The sequence below is a fragment of the Carettochelys insculpta genome, chromosome 22 (genome assembly GCF_033958435.1).
Source record: "Carettochelys insculpta isolate YL-2023 chromosome 22, ASM3395843v1, whole genome shotgun sequence".
Taxonomy (NCBI): domain Eukaryota; kingdom Metazoa; phylum Chordata; order Testudines; family Carettochelyidae; genus Carettochelys; species Carettochelys insculpta.
In genome coordinates this window covers 11,665,108-11,681,092 of record NC_134158.1, presented here as the reverse complement: position 1 = coordinate 11,681,092, position 15,985 = coordinate 11,665,108, and the positions used below count along the sequence as shown (strand labels likewise).

General features: G+C 55.0%; 2 protein-coding genes across 2 annotated transcripts in view; both read left to right on the top strand.

Moving 5' to 3' along the window:
- Nucleotides 1-245: 245 nt before the first annotated feature.
- LAGE3 (L antigen family member 3) lies at nt 246-1,611 on the top strand. The gene is made up of 3 exons (XM_075016311.1): nt 246-320; nt 439-567; nt 1,099-1,611. Exons 1-3 carry the CDS (start codon nt 283-285, stop codon nt 1,211-1,213), a joined length of 282 nt encoding a protein of 93 aa, XP_074872412.1. The 5' UTR covers nt 246-282; the 3' UTR covers nt 1,214-1,611.
- Nucleotides 1,612-5,291: 3,680 nt separating this feature from the next.
- Nucleotides 5,292-15,985, top strand: part of LOC142024383 (ceramide kinase-like) — a 28,259-nt gene continuing 17,565 nt past the window's right edge. Inside the window, 1 exon segment of the mRNA XM_075016343.1 lies at nt 5,292-5,590. Coding sequence (XP_074872444.1) covers nt 5,467-5,590 — 124 coding nt within the window. The 5' untranslated portion in view covers nt 5,292-5,466.

Here is a 15,985-nt window from a genome sequence, read left to right as displayed (position 1 = left end):
AAACCCCTTGCCTAGCACTAGGCTGGGTGTAAAGCTGGTTACTGTAGCCTTCCGACCCAGCAGGCCCATCTATCTGTCCCCGGGGGCAGCTGCGCCCCGAGTCTCTCTCCAGGGCTCAGCCCCGCTGCGGAGGGGAAGCGGAAGTTGTTTCTCCGCCGGGAGGCATTTCCCATGCAGCACACGCGGGTGGGTCAGTTCCGAGGGGGCGGAGTCTGCAGGGGCGTCCGCAGAGTCTGGCCGCAAAACCCCGCCCCGCAGCACGTGGGCCGAGCTGCCGCCGCCATGGAAGGAGCTGGAGGTGCCCGGGCCGGGCTGGGCTTGTATCCGGGCACGGCGGCGGGAGAGGGGGAGGGGCTGTTGGGCGCTCCGCGGGGCCGGGCTTCTCTCACTCGTACCCCGACTTCTTCCCACCCCACTGTTTCCTTAACTCGCCCCCAGCGCCTTGAGCGTCCCCTTCCCCTCGCCCCTGGAGGCCCAGATCGCTCACGGCTCGCTGGCTCCCGACCGCGAGCCGCGCAAGGGGGGGATCAGCAAGGAGCTGACGGTGACCGAGAACTTCCTCCACGTGTGAGTGACATCCCTGCCGAGCCCGGCACGGGCAGCGCGCCGGGGGAGCCCAAGGGTGGGCTGGCAGCCCAGGGCTGCGGGTTGCAAGTGAGGGGCACCGGCGGGGATGGGGGTGGGCAGGGCCAGGCTGCCGGGGTTACTGGCCCAGACTAGGGATGATAATGGTTAACACCCCCGTCCTTGGGTTACTCCAGTCCTATGGGACCCTTGCAGGTGGCGGTACTCCAGCACGGTGGAGCAGCCTCCATCTGCCGCGGCGGCGTGCGGGGACGCTGAGGAACCGTTTCAGCCTGCTGTTCCCCTTTTAATTGGCTAGCTGGTTAATTAATCAAATAGGATTATCCGTCCTTATTTAGGAATAAGGGGCACCGGGAGGGTGAGGGGGAGACTGTGGGTTGGCAGTGAGAGGCACTGGCAGGGCTGTGGGGAGTCCAAGGCTGTGCTGGCAGGGGCTGTGCCTGGGAGTGTAGGCACGGGCACAGCTGTATTCAGGGGAAGGAGCCTCTACCTCACCCCAACTCTTCACTGCAGGTGCTGGAAGGCAGATGAAGCCCGGATCCTGCGTGTTTCTGTCAGCTCATTCCTGGACCATCTATCCCTGGTGATACAGACTATGGAGCTATTCGGGCCCCCAGTACCCCGATAGCACCCTCCACTGCCTGTGAAGGAGAGGCGAACAGCTAGGCCAGCCCTCCTCTGTTTGGGAGGTGTTGGGGCTAGACTGCCCTGGTTGTGTGCAGCTCTGGGGGGCAAAGACTGTTCCTTCATTGGGCTGCACCTTGGACTGGTTTCCAAGCCTGGGGTAGGAGGTTGGAGGGGCTTGGTGATGGGGGGAGGGCAGGCCTGGGAGTATGGGACTCTGCAAGAGCTCTGGACAGACCCCAGCTGTGTATGGATGGATTCTGCAATAAATGATGCAGAGGATCCTGTTGGGTCTCTCTGAATGCAGGCAAAAGACCCTCCTGCAAGGATCTCTCCCCTTGCAGCACTTCAGAGTGCTACCACTGGGTTCCCCCCCACCTCCCTTCTCCTGGGATCTTGGGACAAGAAGTCCTGCCCTGCTCGCCCACCTGGCCCAGGTTAAAGTTGTTAACTGTGCCTCCCTGTCAATACATTCATTGTGGGGGAAGGGCTTTGCTGAACTGGAGATGCCCTGAATCTAAGTGAGGGGCCCAGTAAGCTGCTGTGCTCTGTTGGGTTTCTCCTTTTCCCTGGTGGCTGGGAGGTCCCAGCTAGAGAGGGGTTGCTGTTTGCATTGGTTAATGAGCTGCTGCCCTCTACATGCCCTTCTCCTTCCATACACCATGGGATCTCCCAAAGACTGCCCCACAGCAGCTTCCAGGAGCCACCTTTGCAGTGTGTGGGTCCCTGTGGCCCAGCTTTAGGGCACGTGTCCTATGCTGGCAGGTGAAGGGTTAACAGTCAGCCTGAGAGTCCCACTTAGCCCTTCTGGAGCGGGCTGGTGGGATAGCTAATTCAGGATTAGCTTCAGATGGGGCAGTGTGAATTGTGGGGGCTGGACAGCCCATGCCCTTGGTTGAGTACTTCTGGTGAAGCCCCTGTCAGTCTGTGCTGCAGGTTTACAGCCCTGTGAGCTGTCCCACAGACGTGCCCGTGGGCAGGGGCTGCAGGTTGGGGCTCAGAACTGGGGTGACCTCGAGAAAGGAAGGCCAGAGTAAGGCATAGGAACATGACTCAGGGGCTGCAGCCAGGTACTGGTGCCCAGAAAGTGGGGAGGCTGCTGCAGAGCTCCAGGCCTGGCCAAGGTAGGCCTCTGGGGTCTTTGTGATGTGTGTGGAGCCAGTGTGTGCACAGCTCGGGGTCTCTTGTGGAGGCAAAGCTGATGTGTGAGAGCCCCCAGAGCGATGTCAGGATGCAGGGTATTGGGATCAGGGAGACTATTTTACCTTTTGGCCGCTATTAGAGTTATTCTGGTGCCTGGAGCTCATGGAGGCTGGTGAAATGCTGGAGCTGTTGCAAGGACTGAAAACCTGCCCTGGGGGAGAAGGCAGGGGAGGGCAGAATCAGGTGTAATATGCTGTCCTGGGGGGGTGACTCACCAAGGGCTGTGAGGGGGTCTCTGGGATGCCCAAGGAGGGTGTAAAAGCCAGCCCCAGGGGCTGTTTGGCTGGGGGTGCAAGAGCTGGCAGTGGAGGAGGCCCTGAGGAGCAGCTGGGGTTTGTGATGAACTTCAGGAGTGAAATTCAACAGGATCCCCTCAGCATGAGGAACCAGAGTCACCAATGGAGGTGGCCCTGCCATGTCTAGGAGGTGCCACAACTATGAGCAACCCATTACCCCTATCCCTAACACAGGCGACCTGTTTCTCCACCCCTCCTGCTCCAGGCCCTGACTGGCTGGAGGGGTGGGTGCGTGGTCTGTGTAGTATCTGGAGCCAAATTCCTCAGATCTAGCCTAGCCAGGGTTGGGAAAGAGAGTGGGGTCTGGTGGGTTACAGCAGCAGTGGGCCTTGTGTCTCTGACCTTCTTGGCCAGTGTGTGCTAAAGAGCTTGTTTACACTGCTCAGCACCACACATCCTCTGTCCATTCTACATGCAGGTGCTGCAGCCCTTAGTCCCAGGGCAGTAGGAAGACTAAACTCAAGGGAGGTAATGTCTGTTACCAGTGTTTCTCAAGCATTTTTTATGAAGTACCCGTTTTTCAAAAAAAAAAAAAAAAGTACCCCCCTGACTTTTCATGCATACCCCTAAGAGTACACCCTCCCCTGGTTAGAAACATGGTCCTAAAGTACTCTGAGGTCTTGAAGCAAGTGCTGTTCAGCCTTTCCAGATTACTGTACCTTTTTCAGGGGTCAGATTTGTTTTGCATCCCACCAAGTTGCACCTCACTTAAAAACTACTTACAAACACAGTTTACAAATATTACAGAAGGCTACTACTGAAAACTTGCTGACTTTCTACCATCTTATCAAATAAATGAATTAGAATAGAAAGATTGTATTTACATTTCAGTGTAAGGCATATGAAGCCTTAGAAACTGAATGAACTTTTAGATTGTATTGACTTTACTAGTGTTTTTACATAACCTGTTGTAAAACTAGGCAAATACATAGATGAGTTGATGTACCCCCTGGAAAACCATGGTGCATCCCCAAGAGTACACATGCCCCTGCTTGAGAAATACCCTATTAAGGTACCAGCTCCCAGTGGGGTGATTAGCAGCCCTGAGACAGCTGTGTGGAGCTTGGTGGCTTGTCTCTCCCCACCAGAAGCTGATCCAATAACTTCCTGTAGGGGGGCTCTAAAGAGGATGGAGAGAGGCTGTTCTTAGTCGTGACTGATGGCAGAACAAGGAGCAATGGTCTGAAGTTACAGCAGGAGAGGTGTGGGTTGGATATTAGGAAAAACTATTTCACCAGGGGAATGGTGAAGCACTGGAATGCTTTACCTAGAGAGGTGGTGGAATCTCCATCCCTAGAAGTTTTTAAGTCCTGACTTGACAAGGCCCTGGCTGGAATGATTTAGTTAGGGTTTGAGAACAACAAAAAGTCCTGTGGCACAGATATTTTGGAGCATAAGCTTCTGTGGGCAAAGACCCGCTTCATCTGTAAGGTGCCACAAGACTTTTTGTTGTTCTCAAAGCTACAGACTAACATAGCTACCTCTCTGATACTTACTTAGGGTTGATTCTGCTTCAGGAAGGGGGCTGGACCTCCTGAGGTCCCTTTCAGCCCTAGGATTCTGTGATTCTATGATGCAGGAGGTTGGTCTGTAACTTGGGGGCTGGGACACTGTCCTTCAGTCCTGGGGGTCAGCCATCCCACGCACTGGGGGATAAGCAGTGCCTTATTTCCCAGCAGAGGTCTGTGCTCTAGACAGCAGCCTCTGTCCCAGGCAGCAGGAACCACATGGCTGTATCCATAGATCACAAGGGAGCCATTCTGTTAGTCTATAAGGTGCCACAGGACCCTTCGTTGCTGGGTGCAGCAGACAGGCCCAGACCTGCCTGAAGCTGTAGCTGTCTCTGGGATAGCGGCACGGAGGTGCTCTTCTTACGAGGACCCGTGTCTGGTGCTGAGGGGCATACATAGGGCTGTCGTCGCAGTTGGCTGGGGGATACAGCCACCTGCGGGGTGGGGCTGGTTCTACATTAGTCATATGCTGCAGAATAGCCCCTGACTGACTTGTGCATAGGCACTGCCCCCCTGCAACTGCAGCAACTGCCCCTTCCTTCCTGTGGGTAGCATGTGCTGTGGGGCTGCAGGCAGTTAGCGAGGTGGGTGCCTGGAGGCCCTGGGTTGCAGGGGAGGAGACTCCAGAAGTTGACATGGAGGCTGGCAGATCTGGGAGAGGGGATGAGGCAGTGATCTGGAGATCTGCTAGCGAGCATGTTGTGGGGTGGAGGCTCTGCGGGACATGTTGCAGAGAGGCTGCCAGCGAGTTGGGAGGGGCGGAGTCTCCAGACGGTGACTTGGAGGCTGGCTGTTTCGGGGGTGGGGTGGGGCGGTGGCAGGGGTACGGAGGCCGCTGGGGAGGGGAGAGTCCTGTAGGTAACATGGAGGCTGGCGGGTCAGGGGGTGGGTGGCAAGTGACTGAAGGCTGGAGTCGCTGGGGATGCAGGGGGAGAGACTCCGGACGGAGACTTGGAGGCTGGCAGATCCGGGAGAGGGGGCATGGCAGTGATCTGGAGGCTGCTAGCGAGTGGGGCGTTGGGCGCTGGGGGACTGTGCTGGTGGGGGCGGAGGGGGGGCCGAGGCTCCCTCCCGTCCCAGGTTAGAGGGGGCGGGTCTCTCCGGCTCCCCGCCCGGCTACCACTAAGCTGGCTCCCGCAGGTTAAAACACCTGGAGCCAGCTCCAGCGGCAGCGCCTCCCCCGGCTCCGCCCCGCTACCACGAAGCTGGCTCACAGCCCGTGCGCCCGGACGCGATCCCGCCTTGCCATGGGGGACCCCTTTCACCGCTCCCTGCTGCGAACCCCACGGGGCCGGTTCCGGGTCTCGTTGCCCCCGGGGGGGGAGTTCCTGCTGGGGACCCCCGAACTCCTGAGCCCACCAGGAGCCGCTAGTAAGTCCGGGGCGTGGGGGGAGTCCTGGGCTCTGGACTCCCGTGGGGGCAGAAGCGGGGCCAGTCCAGGGCTCCTGGGTCCCTTTGCAGCGCCAGGAGGTGTCTGGGACTCCTGGTCTCCCGTAGGGGTGGGACTGAGACCAGCTCAGCGCTCCTGATCCCATTTATGATTTGGGCACTGACTTGCTGTAGCTTTTCCTGCTAGGGGTGATTTTTCTCCCTCAGGGGAACTGCGGGGAGATGGGTCCCAGGGGGATGCTGCAGCCATGACCTGGGGAGCCCCCAGTCTGTGGCTGAGCCAGGGTGGTTTAGTTTCTCAGGCAGGGTATGAACCTGGGGAGATCCCATCAGAGTGGAGAGGATGACAGGCTCCTGAAGAGCCGGCAGTCAGGATCAGGGCCCTACCACCCAATGTCTTCCCTCAGTGACACTAATTACATCTGTCTCCCAAGCCCTGGGGGGCGCTGGGCTGTGTGAGCTGCCAAATCCCCTGGGGCACAGGAGGCCTCTGAGGGCAGAAGCTGGCAGGCTGTGTCCAACACTTGGCGTTGCGGGCCTGGCCTGTGGTGAGGGCCCATCCTGAGTTAACTGTGATTTCGTATCTAATGAGTGCCAGGTCAGCTTGGCTGCTTTGTGCCATGGGCAGAGACCTGGCAAGCTACGTGGGCCCATTCCATGCCCTTGTGGCCCTTGGGCAGTGCCTACCTGTGGGCAGACCCCCCTTCCCCAGCTGTGGGAGCATGGGCTGAGGCAAGGCTGTGTTCCAGGCCGCAAGCTGGCCCCTGTACAGCTGGGGCCTGTAGTGCCTGTTGTCTTATGTGGGCTGGCAAGGAGCGGGCAGCTGGACTTGGCAGAATCTGCCTGGCACGTGCAGGTGTGTGGCTGGGACTGGTTGTTCTGGGAAATGCCTGAGAGTGCTGGGTCTCAAATCGGGGAGAAAACTGCAACCATCCCCAAGTTTTCCTTAATATTTGCCCTGTGCTTTAGTGCTGAAAATGGCCCTCTGTGATGGAGTGGGGGATACCTGTGTGTGTGTGTGAGGGGCTCACAGAGGGTGTGGGGCTCCTGCTGAGGGTAACCCTGACAACCAGGTAACACCTTTGTACTGCAGACAAAGGAGGAGGTGGAGCCTGAGGGGTTTGAATTGGAACTGGGAGTTGGAAGCAGTTAGTCTGGGCTGAGGGAAAGAGAGACCAAGGAGGGGGCAAGGCCCCGGCTCTGGGGGCCCCTCGGGGCCTCCTCTCCCCAGCATGGATTGGACTGGCTGTCTCTGCCTGCTGCACTGACTCCTCTGTACGATGCTGTGTCCTGTCGGCTAATAAACCCGCTGTTCTCCTGCTGAGAGAGACTCTCCTGCCTGCGGACAGGGTGCAGAGCTTGGGGGACCCCAGAACCCCATCACACTGGTGTCAGGAGTGGGATGTTCTGCACCCCGAGGATGGAGCATCCAGTAGTAAGTGACGGGCGCCACAGAAGAAGAAGAGGGGCCTGCGAGACCCTGGTGTGCTGACGGGCAGTGAGGTGCAGCTCCCCAAGGCGGAGGGGCCTGCGGCCGAACCCAAGCAACTGCGGTCGTGGTCCTCGAGAGGGGGTGTCACACCCGAGGAGGGGTTACTCCTGGGAATCTGTTGGAGTCGGTCCCAGAAGGTGGAGGGGCCGAGAGCCCAACCCCCAGGAACAAGTGACCCCTGAGGAGGCTGACGCTGAATGAGTTCTTCCCAAGACAGTGTGCTCATGGTCCCTGAGAGCGGGTGTCACACTGAAGAAGGGGTTCCGCTGGGAGTCTGTTGGAGTCGGTCCCAGAGGGCGGAGGGGCCTACGGCCTAACCCTGGGCAGCTTGTGACCCACAAGGAGCCTGGCACACTGAAGGGATTCTTCCAGGAATCGTGGGGTGCAGAGGGCATCAGCCTGAGAGCCTGCAACCACGCTGAGCAACTCCGCTGTGAAGTGGCAGCACCTGGAAACTGAATCGAGATTAAAGAAGCTGGACAAGGCAGTGTGGATGTGCAGTGGCAGAGCTGAGGGCTGGGGAGAATCCTGCAGAGGTGAGCCCGGATTGGGGCAGGGAACCCTGGACTGCCTGGAGCTCTGAACCGAGTGGCCTGCCGCAGCTCAAGGAGGGAAGGAGAGATTCCAACCCATCATCTACTAGTGGCCAAGACAGACCTGCGAAGAGTTTTCCAGGCCTGGGCGGAGGAAGGTGCCTGTGTGTCTGTGCAGGAAAGCAGCTTGTCCACTGGGAATGGCAAGTTGTCTGTGAGAGAAGCTGCTCCACCTTCTGTGTGTGTGTGGAGACCAGCGGGGGGGCTGGGACAAAGGAGAGAGTGTCTCCCATTGTCTGTCTGTGTTGAACAGCAGCAGCAGCCTGGGGAGAGAGCAGAGCCTGCGTTTGGAAAAGGTGCCAATGAGGAAACTAGCCCATTGTCTGAGGAAGACTTCCCCAGCCTAGGGTGGCTGGAGAAGGATCCACCAGAAAAGAGCATTCCAGGTGTGTCTCTGAATCCAGCCATGGGGGCTGGAGCAGAGGGAATGGCTCTGGGATGGGCAGTGGTATCCCTGCTAAGGACACTGGTCCTTGGTGCAAGAAAAGTGCTTCTGCTTCTGGGGAAGTGAATCCTTTGCCTGAGCCTGTGGGGGCTCGAGATGGAGCCAAGATCCCAGAGCTGGATCTGAGGGCAGCTGAAGCCCAGATGGGAAGTGGGCCTGCCTCTGTGTCTCTCAGGGGGGATGATGCTTTAACTTGGTCTAATCCAGTTAGGATCATCAGGGAATCCCAGAGACCAGACGATTCTGGTACTTGTTCTTTGCCTGATGCTGAGGTGTTACTGGGAGGGGGTGAGAGGACTCTGTCCTACCAGAGTCATCCTCTCGCCAGGACACAAGAACAGACGGGCAATGGAGTTACGCTGACTGATGAAGATAAAGGAGCTGGTAGCAGAAGGGAGGAAAGGGATCCTAACCTTCTGTCCGGTGGTACTGGCTGTCTGCCTGGAGGGGGATTACGTGGGAATCTGCCTGATGGGCCAGAAGTGATCCTGGGTGTAGGTGAAACCCAGGAGCTGGTTGTGGCTCAAGGGAGCAGTGCCCCCATGGAGGCAGACAGGGGTGAGTTATTGTTTGGGGAAGCTCTTAAGGAAGAGAATTTCCCTGAAACTTTTCCTGACCCGTCTGTGGGGACTGCAGAAAATGGGAGTGAGGTGAAGGAGAGTGAACAGGAAAGGTGCATGTCTGTAAGAGCCAGAGCAGCCCTTTGCCTGGGGAGAAGTTTGTTTCAGCTCCTGATGGCCAGGACCTGCCTGAGTGTGAAACCACTGGCTGTGCTCTGCAAGGGTCCAAAGCAGGCAGGGTAAAAGTTTCTCAGGAATTGGAAGTTGATGCAAGTAAAGTGAAAACTATCAGGGAGTGTGAGCAGCCCTGTGAGAACCAAGTAAAACAGCTGCACAGTCAGTCTCTGTAGGATGCAGGAGAGGGCCAGCAATTCCCCATCTCCAGATGGTGGAAACACTTATATTCTTATACTGGACTCCACTTCTGATTCCATGGGGAGGCAGTCGTTGGAGGGGGAAGGATAAAGGAGCTGTGGTCCTGGTGGGCCAGTAAGGGATAAACAGGGATTCCTCCATGTGGATTCTGCGTCTGGGACTCACAAAACAACTCTCAGAAAGCAGTTTGGTTTGCAAATTTCCAGGCTGGCTGGGAGGGGGCCGTCTCCCTGAGATCATCAATGGCCCAGCTCTTGTTAGAAGGGAGGGCACAGCCAGAGAGATCAAATTTCCACCCCAGGGGGCAAGAGAGAAGATTAGAACTTGATGGTGCTAAGAAAGGCCTCAGCCATTTATCCCCAAAATACCAGATTTTCAAGGATGGTGCACAAAAGTTGTGGTCTACCAAAGAGCAACGTAAATGTGCAGTTGCAATGGGGTTGTTCTGTTACTCACGCTGACTGCTGTAACCAAGGGGTGCTGCTACCAAAAGCTGTAGAATTGTACCATGTACTGAATGTTTGGAAAGAGCCATGTGACATGATGACATTGATGTAGAAGCATGAGTTGTATGTTGAAGGAATCTGTACTCTGAAATGTCACCATTGTTCCCTGTAACTAGTCTTGCAACCTCTGACATGAGGAGGAACATTCCAAACCTATTGTGTGGCATGGAAGGGGAAACTGAGGCACACAGCCATTGTGGTGGTCTGGCTAAATGCCAAGGGTGGAAGCGTTTGTACCTTCTTTTGCTGGACTGTAACTGAATTCCAGACATTGGCCGGAGCAGCTGTATGGACTGGTGGTCAGATGGGGCAGGACCCAGACCACAAAAGACCTGTTTGATCTGTTGGTGCTGCAGCATCTGTATGGGCTCTGCCCACCCGACTTGAGAATGTGGCTGACGGACCGGGGCCGAAGCAGGGAGACCGACCAACCCAAGGGAACTAAAGGGACTTGCCCGGCTGCATCACATGAAAAGGGCCAAGACCAAGCTCCTGACTTGGAGCCTCCCCCAGCAGGACTATGACGTGGAGGTGGTGCACATCGAGGGGAGAACAGAGGGTACAGCCAATGCCCTGTCACAAGGGGAGAGCCCCGAACTTCCCCAGGTCACTGGCTGAGTGACCCCGCTCAGTTCGGTCTGGAAGGGGGGAGAGATGTGATGGAGTGGGGGATACCTGTGTGTGTGTGTGAGGGGCTCACAGAGGGTGTGGGGCTCCTGCTGAGGGTAACCCTGACAACCAGGTAACACCTTTGTACTGCAGACAAAGGAGGAGGTGGAGCCTGAGGGGTTTGAATTGGAACTGGGAGTTGGAAGCAGTTAGTCTGGGCTGAGGGAAAGAGAGACCAAGGAGGGGGCAAGGCCCCGGCTCTGGGGGCCCCTCGGGGCCTCCTCTCCCCAGCATGGATTGGACTGGCTGTCTCTGCCTGCTGCACTGACTCCTCTGTACGATGCTGTGTCCTGTCGGCTAATAAACCCGCTGTTCTCCTGCTGAGTGAGAGACTCTCCTGCCTGCGGACAGGGTGCAGAGCTTGGGGGACCCCAGAACCCCATCACACCCTCACTCTGGGTGTGGGTTCCTCCCTGTAATTAAACTTTAACCAGGGCACCACCTGTGAAGCAGAGCCTCTCCCTGCACCTGGCAGGGCTTGTGAGGCAAGTCAGCCTGAGGCTGGGCACTGGTGGGCTCCCTGTGCTCCTGCCTGTCTGTCTCCAGTGGTCATTGCTCTCCCTGCAGACAAGCTGTCTGCCCCTGTGTTAGTCAGGACACACTCTGGAGAATCCCATCACCTCAGTCTGCCCCCATGCAGGTGGCAGGGAAAGGCTGGCAGCGCAGCCCTGACTAGGCTCTGTGGCAGCCCAGGCCAAGCACTGGCAAACTGGATCAAAATCTCCAGACCACTGTGTCTGAGGCCACATCTACACTAGAGACACTTCTGCAGCCACTCCGTGTTGACAGGATCAAGCTCTCCTGCTGGCCTTGTTAATCCCTAATGATCAGTGGGAACCAGTCTATGGGAAAGGCTCCCCCCATCACGCTGTGGACATTGGCGCTTTGGTCAGTGAAATAGCCATGGCTCCTGGGGTGTTTTTTGACACTCATCAGTGAGCGAAGTTAGCCTGGTGCTGGACGACCCAGGCTAGTGAGTGGGCTGTAGGAGAGGCTCATAGGATAGGCATAGCCAAGAGGGTCTCTTGGGGCAGGGACTTCTGTCCACTGTGCTGTCGTGCCCAGACTGTGCAGGGTGTGTGCCTGTGCTTGGCTGCCATAATGCTGTGTGCAGTCAGCACACCCCTACCTTCAGGTGTCTTTGCTTTACCTGAGATAGCAGGGCTGTCCCATGAGGAGTGGGGCCTGGGTCAACCCCCGACCCTGCACCACAAGCCCTTCCCATCCGCTATCCCCTTACTGTCTCCATCCAGGCCCAGGGAATATTTGGTGCCAAGGGTTGGGTGCGGAGGAAGCAGCCGGGGTTGTCTCCCCTTCCCCTCTGAATTCACCAGCAGAATCCACACATTGGAGAAAGGCCTGCAGGCTCCATGGCCAGGGAACAGAGCTAAATGCACATGGTAGCCAGCTGGAGGCACCTGAACCAGCCAGCTGGAAATCTCAGAGATGCCCGAGTGCATCAGCCAGAGATGTCCAAGCGTGCCAGAGCCAAACGGAGTTGCCCAAATGTGCCAGAGGCCAACAGAGACATCTAAGCATGCCAGAGCTAACCAGAAAGAGCCAGCGCCAGCTAGAATGCTGTAGCAAGCCAGCCAGAGTCCCACCAGCCTAGTGGTCAGAGGAGTCTCCTGAGGTGCAGCAAAAGGAGGGTCAAGTCTCTGCCTGCCTCCGTGCGAGGAATCAATAGCACCACAGTCTAGGTGAGGGCTGGGCCCACCTACCAAGTTGTCAGGAAGGACAGTGTGCAGCTCCCCTGCCCAAGTTGAGCTTGAGGTACAAAGCAACTCCCTGGAGGAGGGAGACATGCACTCTGCTGACTCCCAGGTTAGGAGGGATGCTAGCACAGAATGTTTTCTGGCTCTGGTTGGTGCTGATCTCTAGCACATTCTACAGTTACACCATCTTTTGACTGGTGACTAGAACCAGCTGCTGGAGGCACCTGGAGCTCACCAGGCCCTACAACGTGTCCCAGGCCAGCTGTGTGACAAGGAGCAGGGTATGGAGAGGCAAAACCTGAACAAAGCCCACATGCCAGTGATGCTGTGCTTCTAGGATGCAGCTTGGCTGCCTTGCTGTATGTCTTTACCCTGTGCTGGTTCCTGTTTTGTGCTGGTTCTCCTTTTCTTGGGCCACAGTTCAGCAGAGGCTGGTTTGGGGCCACACAAGCAGGCCTTGTTTTGGGAGTAGCCCCAGAAGTATTTCTTACAGCTGTCTCTGTGCTGACACCTCACCCGCTGAGCCACAAACCCAGCCCATAGCAAGGGCTTGCCCCTACTTATCCTCTGGGGGCTGGCCTGGGATTTGTGTGCCAGTGACCCATCCCAGCATTTACTATGAGCTGTTACTCCAGAAAGGCAGCAGTTGTTATCCAAAGCCAGGATGGGGTCCCAGAAGCCTGTGAGAGCAAATACCTGTAGCTGGAAATGATTATTACAGGTAGTAAGAGGTATAAGGTGGTTTGTGGGAACAGGGATAATTGTCAGTAGAAGGATTGTTTGGGTGAGGGTTGCTCAGCTCTCTCTGTTCATTCTGTAAGAAACCTACCTCTGCAAGAAGCTTTGCATCTGGAATGGGAGAACTTGGCTCGTAGTGGGGGTAGGTAAATGTTCATTGCATGACTAGCCATGGGGACAAAGTGGGAGCTCATGTTCAGCTGCTATCTGCCCGGATGCTCCAGGCCCACCTGAGATGTGCTCTCAGAGGGGGCTCCCCTGTTCTCAGCAGGTCACTAGGTGCTGGGTTGATGTGAGCAACCTGGCATTGCATGTGTTGGGACACCAAACCAGCTGTGACTTGAAGTAGCACTGTGCTTCTCTCACCTGAGACCCTGGGGGAAGCTTTCCTGTGCCCCATTCCCTGACCCATGGGATCAATGGCACTCCTATTTCTGGTATCAGTTTCGATGGCTATGGGTTTGGCTCTAGCCTGAGGGGTTCCCATAGCAGTGCTGGTATAGGCATGCGTGTCCGGGCATCATGAATTCCTCCTTGGGGGCCAGAGGTTAAGTGGCTAGTTGCATATTTGAAAACACTGCTGCAATGAAGCTGTTCCCCAGGAAAACCCAGCAGTCAGGGAAGAGCTGGCAATTATGACCACCCATCCCAGGCAGCAACTGAGAACTGAAGAGATTCCAGGACTCTGCTGAAATGTGGTGGCTCAGGCACACTGGGGTGGAGGTTGAGGAGGGGAAAGCTTGGGGCAGGGGGAATAGGAGGCTGGTTGCAGAACAGGATCTTAAGTATGATGAGCCCCGCCTTCACCTTCCGATCCCACTATGAGGGGTTTTGGCCCACACAGGACACTATGTCCCCATGCTGATTTGCATACATGCTGTCTGCTGACCGTCTCTTGGAAATAGCCACCACCAGGCTCAGGTATGAGGGACAGGGTGTTACTGGTGGTGGTACTACAGCTCCGTGGCCCCATTGTGCTAGGCACTGCACAATCAGAACAAAAAGCTACCCCCACCACCTCAGCAGAGAATGTCAGTGTATGACCACAGGCATCCCCAGTCCATGGGCAGGCAGAGCACAAGGAGGCTATTCTCATAGGGCCCTGGCTTTGGTTTCTGGTAACACAGTACTCATGTCAAGAGCTCTGGGAGCAAATTTGGGCTTTCCACTGATGTTGCAGCAGGCTCAGGGCAGCCTACGAGGATGGGGCTCTCTTAATGATCATCAGCAGAGTGAGGGCTATCCAGTTTATTGCACTCATTGCAGCATGTGTGAATACCTGTCCCATAGCTAGGTGGGATATATGTGCTTTCAGTGCAAGGATCTCCTGGCCCTCAGATGCCACATGTGGGGTTTGGATGCCAGGGTGCTGCCACAGAGGTATGTAGATGAGGCTTTCCAGGATACTGTAGAACCATCCCACCTCTATTCACACAGCCACTGTGTTGTTAAGGAGGGAGAAAGTCTCAGAGAAGAAGAACATTCAACTGGAGCAGAGGGAAACCATCCCATAGTTCCCACAGAGGAAAACCATCATCTAGCCCCATCCCATCCTTCCAGATGATGATGTGGTATCCCCTAGCACTGAGGATATCTCTCTAGAGGAGGGAACTCCAGTCATTAGGAAAAGGCAGGTGTTAGTGATGGGAGGTTCGAGCATTAGAAACATAGACAGCTGGGATTGTGATGACCAGGAGAATTATATGGTGACTTGCCTGTCTGGTGTGAAGGTTGTGGATCTCTTGAGACAGCTAGATAGACTTACATGTAGTCTACATGCTGGGAAGGAGTAAGTGGTCATGGTACATATAGGTAACAATGACATAGGGAAGGGTAGGGGAGAGGTCCTGGAGGCCAAATTTAGCCTACTAGAAAGGAGATTGAAATTCAGGGCCTCAATGGTAGCGTTCTCTGAAATACTTCCAGTTCCATGTGCACAGCTAGCTAGGCAGGTAGAACTTCAGAGTCTCAGTGCATGGATGGGAGGAGGAGTTTATATTCATTAGGAACTGGGGAAACTTTTGGGAAAGGAGCAGCCTATACAGGAAGGATGGGCTCCAACTAAAACAAAATAGAACCAGACTGCTGACAACATTAAAGAGATCAGTGAGCAGTTTTTAAAATAATGTCTGGAGGAAAGCCAACAGGTGCACACAAGCACATAGATCAGACAGAGACATCCATTAAGGAGGGTCTAGACTAGAAAACTTCTCCATGTCCTGGGTCAGGAGGAGAGAATGAAAGATGATAACATTTGAGTAAGATCAGCTGAGAAACAGTCAAATAGAAAAGAGTTCCAGTCAATCACATCAGGAAATGGCAGACAGCTAAACAGTCACAAGTTTTTAAAGTGCTTGTACAGAAATGCTAGAAGTCCATATAATAAGATGGGGGAACCCGAATGCCTTGTATTGAATAAGGGTATTGATATAATAGCCATCATATAACCTTCGTGGAACGTGGACAATCCATGGGACATACTTATACCAGGGTACAAAGACAGACTAGATCATGCTGGTGGGGAATGGCACTATATGTGAAAGCAAATGTAGAGTCAAATGAAGTAAAAATGGTAAATAAACCAAACTGCCCCATAGACTCTGCATGGATGGTAATTCTATGCTCTAATAATAGCAGTAGGCATATATTACTGACCAGGATTGTGATAGTGACTGTGAAATGCTAAGGGAGATTACAGAGTCTATAAAAATAAAGTATTGGAGGGGTAGCCATGTTAGTCTAGATCTGTAACAGCAAAGAAGGGTCCTGTGGCACCTTATAGACTAACAGAAAAGTTTTGAGCATGAGCTTTCGTGAGCACAGACTCACTTCATCAGATCACTGCATCTGATGAAGTGAGTCTGTGCTCACGAAAGCTCATGCTCAAAACTTTTCTGTTAGTCTATAAGGTGCCACAGGACCCTTCGTTGCTGTTATAAAAATAAAGAACTCAGTAACAGCGTGGGATTTCAGCTCTTCCCATTTTGACTGGCTACATGTGACCTCAGGTTGGGAGTGCAGATATAAAGTTTCTTGGCACCTTAAAAGACTGCTTCTTGGAGGTGCAGGTTCTGGAACCCACAAGGGAAGAGACAATTCTTGATTTGGTCCTAAGTGGAGCTCAGGATCTGGTCCCAGAGGTGGCTATATCTGGACTGCTTGAAAATAGTGACCATAATATAATTAAATTTAACATCCCTGTGGTAGGAAAAACACCACAGCAGCCCAAAACTGTGGCACTTAGTTTCGGAAAGGGGAACTACACAAAAATGAAGAGGTTAGTT

Excerpts from the sequence above, each read along its gene's own strand:
- LAGE3 (XM_075016311.1), top strand. The coding sequence starts at position 283 with ATGGAAGGAGCTGGAGGTGCCCGGGCCGGGCTGGGCTT. Across the intron at positions 321-438 it reads GCCCGGGCCGGGCTGGGCTT|CGCCTTGAGCGTCCCCTTCC; the intron begins GTATCCGGGCAC and ends ACTCGCCCCCAG. Across the intron at positions 568-1,098 it reads ACCGAGAACTTCCTCCACGT|GTGCTGGAAGGCAGATGAAG; the intron begins GTGAGTGACATC and ends TCTTCACTGCAG.